Source organism: Penaeus vannamei, chromosome 40 (assembly GCF_042767895.1).
Source record: "Penaeus vannamei isolate JL-2024 chromosome 40, ASM4276789v1, whole genome shotgun sequence".
Classification (NCBI taxonomy): Eukaryota; Metazoa; Arthropoda; class Malacostraca; order Decapoda; family Penaeidae; genus Penaeus; species Penaeus vannamei.
The window spans coordinates 12,801,000-12,808,332 of NC_091588.1; the positions used below are offsets into that span (position 1 = coordinate 12,801,000).

The following is a 7,333-nucleotide window of genomic DNA, read 5'->3' on the forward strand; positions in this document are numbered from 1 at the left end:
ATATATAATACGATAAAGATAATAAAAACGTCAAACATGATAATAACAATGATCCTGATACTAGTCACAACATCATGGATTATTACTTTGTCATTATCATTATGATGATAATGACAAAGACAACAATAGTAATACCGCTGATGATAATGATAGTGATGATGATGATGATGATGAGAATCATGACAGTAATTATATTATTATCAACAATAATAATAATAGTAATCATAATCAATGTAATGTCAATAAAAATTAAGATAATAATACTAACAATAAAGATAATAGCAATGATTCTGATAATAATAATATCGATAAGGAAAATTATTATAATAACTATAATGATATAATTGATAACAGCAACAATGATAAAGAATGTAATAATGTAATGTAATGCCTGCAGCTGTGATTGAATTTGTGACTATCGCAAAATGGCATGAAATATGTTATATTTATGAAAATATATGATATATAATACGATAAAGATAATAAAAACGTCAAACATGATAATAACAATGATCCTAATACTAGTCACAACATCATGGATTATTACTTTGTCATTATCATTATGATGATAATGACAAAGACAACAATAGTAATACCGCTGATGATAATGATAGTGATGATGATGATGATGATGAGAATCATGACAGTAATTATATTATTATCAACAATAATAATAATAGTAATCATAATCAATGTAATGTCAATAAAAATTAAGATAATAATACTAACAATAAAGATAATAGCAATGATTCTGATAATAATAATATCGATAAGGAAAATTATTATAATAACTATAATAATATAATTGATAACAGCAACAATGATAAAGAATGTAATAACAACAGTAAGGATAATGATTTCCGTCTTTCTCATTGTATATCAATCCACTTCCCGCTCTGTTCATCATATCTCTTAAATGTCCCTCCCATTTCTAAAGCTTTTCAAATGAAATCGATTTATAATTGATTTTTTTTTCGTAGCGTTCGCCTCGCCCGATCCGCGGAGACTGAAATAACACCACAGTTTTTAACACTTTGACTCCGCTGGCCTTAAGGTGGGATACAAGTTTATGTGAAGGTTTTACAACAAAACTTCGAGGAACAGGAGGTCACAGCGCCCTTCTGGAAACATAATTAATTGTAGTACATTTGTGTGAGTTTATATATGCAATATTCAAGGGAAAATGGGGCTTTAGTTGGTAATTATAGGAGAATTATAGGCCTTTCTTTTCCAATCTGTGGTCGCTGCTAGTGGTGGTGGGTTTGCCTGTTTGTTTGTGTGTGTGTGCATTTGTGTTTGCATTGTGTGTGTGTGTGTGTGTGTGTGTGTGTGTGTGTGTGTGTGTGTGTTTGAGTATGAGTTTGTGAAGAGTACCTGTTCGCTATGTTTGTGATACAAACTTAATATGATGTACCTGCTTTAAATGTTTGTCCTCATCCCGTTATAACTCAGTCTCTGTCTGTTTGTTTTTGCTATCACTCTATCTATCTCTCTTTTTCTTTCTCCGTAAATCTATCTTTATATCTGCCCCCCCCCCCCCCCCCCCCCGTCTCTCTGTCTCTGTCTCTGTCTCTCTCTGTCTCTCTGTCTGTCTCTCTCTCTCTCTCTCTCTCTCTCTCTCTCTCTCTCTCTCTCTCTCTCTCTCTCTCTCTCTCTCTCTCTTTATTTCTCGATTTACTCAACTATCTATTTCTATCTCTGTAGCTGGGTGAGTGCTGCGTATTATTGTATTACCATGTGTACATCTGTGTGGGTATGCCTTGTGTACGTTTTTGCGTGTGTCTCCCTTCAACCTATTGAATATATACGAGCTTGTTTATAATGGTTAAAAATACTCACTGATTCGACCAGCTCGCCCCGAAAAATCGCTCTGAATATCGGACGAATTCCGATACGACAACAAAGCAGCATTGAGATAGTGTTAATGTGTGCATGAGCAATCGACAGACCGGCGAGAAGCGATCAATGCGTCGGGAAATTCCTCAAGACACAAACTGCGCCCCGGGATTCCATTCGTAGGATTAACAGACAAAGAATTAGGAGATTTAGCTCATCCGCTTGGAATGAGTCTGGTTGCAACAGAGTCTTATATCTTATTATTTATAGTCGTTGTTTATTTTTTCGTTCATTCTTCTTCGCTCTCGCTGGCTATATATAGTTATTTTTTTTAGCTTTGCTCCTCTGTCACAGAAGCTCCAATGTATAATCCACAATTATCAGTCAATATCTCGTTATTTATTAACTCGTCTTTCTTGCCCTAATATCTATCTTCCCTCCCCTCCCACCTCCTCTCTTTATTAGTAATCTCACCCGCTTTTCTAACGATATTCTTGTTTAAAATAAACACATATCTATACACATAGATACTCCAGTGGACTAACACAACACATGTTTTCTTTCAAAGTCATGTTGTTGCATTTTCTTTTTTTTTTAATCTTGTGCGTGCCGTTTATCATCTGTGTCGTTTCTCGTTCTTATCTCTGAGTATACATTCCCAGCTATGTTATCCGTTCCATCAAAGATGTGGTTGACGGTTACAGCTATCTAAACCACAGAGTTTCAATACTGTTCTTGTGATACGATGATACCATGAAATGGCTCACCCCCCATCCCAGCTGTATCATTCTCTCTTTCTCTCTCTCTCTCTCTCTCTCTCTCTCTCTCTCTCTCTCTCTCTCTCTCTCTCTCTCTCTCTCTCTCTCTCTCTCTCTCTCTTTCGCTCTTTCTCTTCCTCCTTCTCTCTCTCTCTCTTTCGCTCTGTCTCTCTCGCTCGCTAGCTCTCTCTTTCTCCTTCTCTCTCTCTCTCTTTGGTCCTTTTTTCTCTTCCTTCCCTCCCTTTTCTTCTCTTTTTTATCCTAAATCTCTTTTCTTTTTCTTTACTTCCTATTCCTCTTTCCCTGTCTTTCTCCCCTCCCTCCTCCCCTCCTTCCCCCCTCCCCCTCCTTAAACTACCTCTTTAAATCAAAATATTGAGCCCGGATCTTTATGTGTGAGCCCGTCGCAACTATGCCCATGGGGGTGTTCTCACGCCCTCGCCCTCTCCCCTCTTCCGCCCCTGCCTTCCTCTTCCCCTCGTCCATTTTTTTCCTCTTCTTTCTTCTTCCCCTTCCTCCTCTGCCTTTTTTATCCTTCTTTCTTTTTCTTCTTCCACTTCCTCCTTTTCATTTTCCTACCCTCCCCCTACTTTCTCTTCTTCTTCCCCCTCTTGCTTTTCCTCCCCCCACCCTACTTTCTCTTCTTCTTCTCCCTCTTCCTTTTCCTCAACCTCCCCTTCTTTCTCTCTCCATCTTCCTCTTCCTTTCCCCCTTCTTTCTCTTCTGCTTCCTCCTCTCCCTTCTTTCTCTCTTTTTTTTTCCTTTTTTCTTTCCTTCTTTTTCCTCCCTTCATACTCTCCCCCATTTTTCTTCTTCTCTCTTCTTCCCCTTCCCCTTTCCCCTCCTCTTCTCTTATTCATCCCATCCGATATCTCCTTCTCCCCTCTTTCCTCTCTCCTCGTCTCCCGCGTTCATCTTTCTTACCTCTCCCTACCCCCTTCTTTTTGCTCCCCTCCCCCTCCTCCCGCCTCACTCCCGCCCACTACCACCCCGCCGCCCACCACTACGCCCACCACGACCACCCCACCGCCCACCCATTTCCACCCGCCAATAAAATATGACTACGAAATACATTATGAATTTGGAAATAGGAAAATAAGATACAGATGCGCTCCGAGGAATATCCTAGTATCCTCATGGGTGATATTGAGTGTTTTTTTTTTCTTTTTTCTTTTGAGAATAAGAGGGTGAAGGGTGGGAGGGAAGGAGGGAGGGAAGGAGGGCTGAGAGAGGGAGTGAAGGGTAGGAGGGAAGGAGGGAGGGAAGGAGGGTTAAGAGAGGGAGTGAAAGGTGGGAGGGAAGGAGGGAGGGAAGGAGGGACAGAGAGGGAGTGAAGATTAGGAGGGAAGGAGGAAGGGAAGGAGGGCTGAGAGAGGGAGTGAAGGGTGGGAGGGAAGGAGGGAGGGAAGGAGGGTTAAGAGAGGGAGTGAAGGGTAGGAGGGAAGGAGGGTTAAGAGGGAGGGAAGGAAGGAGGGAGGGAAGGAGGGCTGAGAGAGGGAGTGAAGGGTGGGAGGGAAGGAGGGAGAGAAGGAGGGCTGAGAGGGGGAGGGAAGGGTGGGAGGGAAGGAGGGCTGAGAGAGGGAGTGAAGGGTGGGAGGGAAGGAGGGTTGAGAGAGGGAGTGAAGGGTGGAGGGAAGGAGGGTTGAGAGAGGGAGTGAAGGGTGGGAGGGAAGGAGGGAGGGAAGAGAGGAGAGGGAGTGAAGGGTGGGAACGAAAGAGGAGGAGGGGGAGGGGGGGATATCAAGAGTTTACTGACGGCAGTGGCATGAAGTATCGACTGAATGGGAGGAGCGCAGACCCTGGAGTGTATCCTGTCAGTGGAGTGCGCTGGAACATGCCAAATAATGTTATAAATATTTCATGCCCGGTTTAAGTATGCATTTACGCACAAACACATACATGTTTATACTTACAAGGTGGCGTGCATAATTCAGTCAAGGAGAGGAGGGAGGGAGAGAGAAAAAAGAAACAGGAAAAGTGAAATAGAACTGGAGGAAGGAGATGAAGGGGAATAGAGATAGATAGATAGATAGATAGAAATATAGATAGATAGGTAGATAGACAGATAGATAGATAGAGATAGATAGATAGATAGATAGATAGAAAGAGAGAGAGAGAGAAGCGAGACAGAGACAGAGGGAGAGAGAGAGAGAGAGAGAGAGAGAGAGAGAGAGAGAGAGAGAGAGAGAGAGAGAGAGAGAGAGAGAGAGAGAGAGAGAGAGAGAGAGAGAGAGAAACAGAAATCGAGACAGACAGACAGAGAGTGAGAGAGAGAAGGAGAGAGAGCGCCAGAGAAAGAGTGAGAGAGCGCCAGATAAAGAGAGAGAGAGAGAGGGGGGGGCACAGAGAGAGGGAGAGAGCGAGAAACAAACAAAAAAACAAAAAAACAAAAAAACGAAAGACAGGTAAATATAAAGAGGACGAGAAAATGTTAGGAAGGATAAAAAGAAAAGCAATAAAAGAACACTTATCGTAAACGAAAGGTTAGGGAGACTCGGGGCCATAGCTCTCATAGATATGTTAAGTATATGCGAGGGTCCCTGGCGAGTGGGAGCTTCGTCCACGTACAGAAACGAAAGGTTCATAACGTTAAAAAATTCTCTAATGATATATATATGTGCATGTAAACTTATACACACACATACATGTGTATCTATATATACAGTTTTATTACTGAATATCTGACCCTCTTTCTCACTCGATTTATCTCTCTCTCTCTCTCTCTCTCTCACTCTCTCTCTCTCTTTCCCTCTCCCCCTTTCTCTCTTCTCTCCACCCCCTCCCCCACTCTCTCTCTTTCCCTCCCCCCTCTCTCTCTCTCTCTCTCTCCTCTCTCTCTCTATCTATCTTTCCCTCTCCCCCTCTCTCTATCTCTCTCTCTCTCTCTCTCTCTCTCTCTCTCTCTCTCTCTCTTCATTTTTTTTCTCTCGTTTACCCTAACTCCGCGTGGCCTTCCTCTTCACGGGATCTCCAAAGAAATCTCCAAGTTTCGTGGCTTTGCAAATATCCGGGAATTCTTTCTGGGGTTAGATTGTGTTAATGAACGCAACTCGCTTCTCTCTGAAAATACATTCTTCTTTTTTAAGTCTTTGAATTCTTTTGATATATATTTTTTCCTTCTTTCTTTCTTTCTTTCTTTCTTTTTATACAATTCCCCTTTGAATATTATATTCTATTAGATTCCTCTTTGAATACATTTCCCTTAACTGATTGTCGACGGTAATGGCAAAGGATAGACTATAGCATATGATTGTATATGGTCTTATAGCAGTATGTGGTAAATTTATCTGATAAAGGCTTATATTCTCTTTTTCTTATTTTTATTCCTTTATTTTTTCTTCTTTTCGTTTTCTTTCTTGGGCGGGAAGGTTAGAGAAAAAATGAATAATATATGACAGGTTCTCCCCCCTCCCCTAAGCGCCTCCCCCGAGAGATTCGGAAAGAGATGACACGGGGTGGGCGGTCTCGGCAGTAAATGGCTGTCTCTCGCCCCTCCTTCCCCCTTTCATCTTGGTTTCTCTCTCCACGCCTTTCCTTTTCTATTCCCCTTTGCTCGCTTCCTGATTAGCTTATTTCCTTTTTTTGTCTCTGTTTTGTTTTTGTCGTTTATTTCTACTCATTTTCCTCTTTATTTTTTCTTTTCTTTTTTCTTCCCCGCTTTTCGCCATCCCATTCCCTTCCCCTCGCCTTTCTCTATTTCCTTTTCATCTCCTCCTCTTCTCCTTCTCCTTCTGAGTGCCTCGTTTCCTCGCCCCTTTTCGTCGCTTGTTTCTAATCTCTTTCCTTTTCCTCCCTACTTGCATTCATTCCCTCCTTCCTTCCGCTTTTTTTCTCATTTTTCCAACTCTCTTTTATCTTCCCCTTCTATTTCCTCTCATCCCTCCCCCCCTCCTCCCCCCTCCACTCCGGTATTTATTACCACCTCTCCTCTTCTGTCTCACCTCTCTTTTATTTCTCTTCTTATTTCCCCCTCCTCTCCTCTCTTCATTTCCTCCCCTCCTCTCCCCTCTAACTACCACCTCACTCCCCACCTTTCCCATCTCCCTTTCCCCTCGCCCCCTGCTCCCTCCACCCCCTCCCTCTTCCACTTCCCCCCCTTCCCCGCCTCTTCCCTCCTCCCCCTCCCGCTCGACACACTCAGGTAGGGACACTCACGTAGAAGGCGGCCCCATTGCCATTCATCACCGAGGCCTGAAGGAGTAAATAGAGTCGGGGCTTCGGAAGGCGCCGGACGAGGGACGGAGACGCTCCTTGGGGCTGTCGCTCCTTCGCTCTCCTCGCCTCCTGGTCCTCCTGCTCCTGCCTCCTGCTTCCGCTTCCTTCCGCCTTCCCCTTTCGTTTCCTTGCCTTACGGCTTCTTGCCATCCATCTTCATTATTTATGTCTACATATATGTATAGATATATACATGCATACATAATATATATATATATATATATATATATATATGTATATATATATATATATATATATATATATATATATATATATATATATATATATATATATATATATATATATATATATATATATATGTATATATATAGGTATATATATATATATATATATATATATATATATATATATATATATATATATATATATATATATATATATATATATATATATATATATATATATATATATATATATATATTTGTGTGTGTGTATGTGTGTGTGTGCATATTATAGGTATATGAGTATAGAATGAGTATCATATAATTCAGCATTAAAAGGAG

The 7,333-nt window shown here is 41.4% G+C and overlaps 1 protein-coding gene across 1 annotated transcript in view; it reads right to left on the reverse strand.

Moving 5' to 3' along the window:
• LOC113803046 (uncharacterized) overlaps window positions 1-6,959 on the reverse strand; it is a gene marked incomplete at its 3' end in the record, with an annotated part of 79,461 nt that extends 72,502 nt beyond the window's left edge. The window contains 1 exon segment of the mRNA XM_070117444.1: window positions 6,750-6,959. Coding sequence (XP_069973545.1) covers window positions 6,750-6,959 — 210 coding nt within the window.
• Window positions 6,960-7,333: the final 374 nt, after the last annotated feature.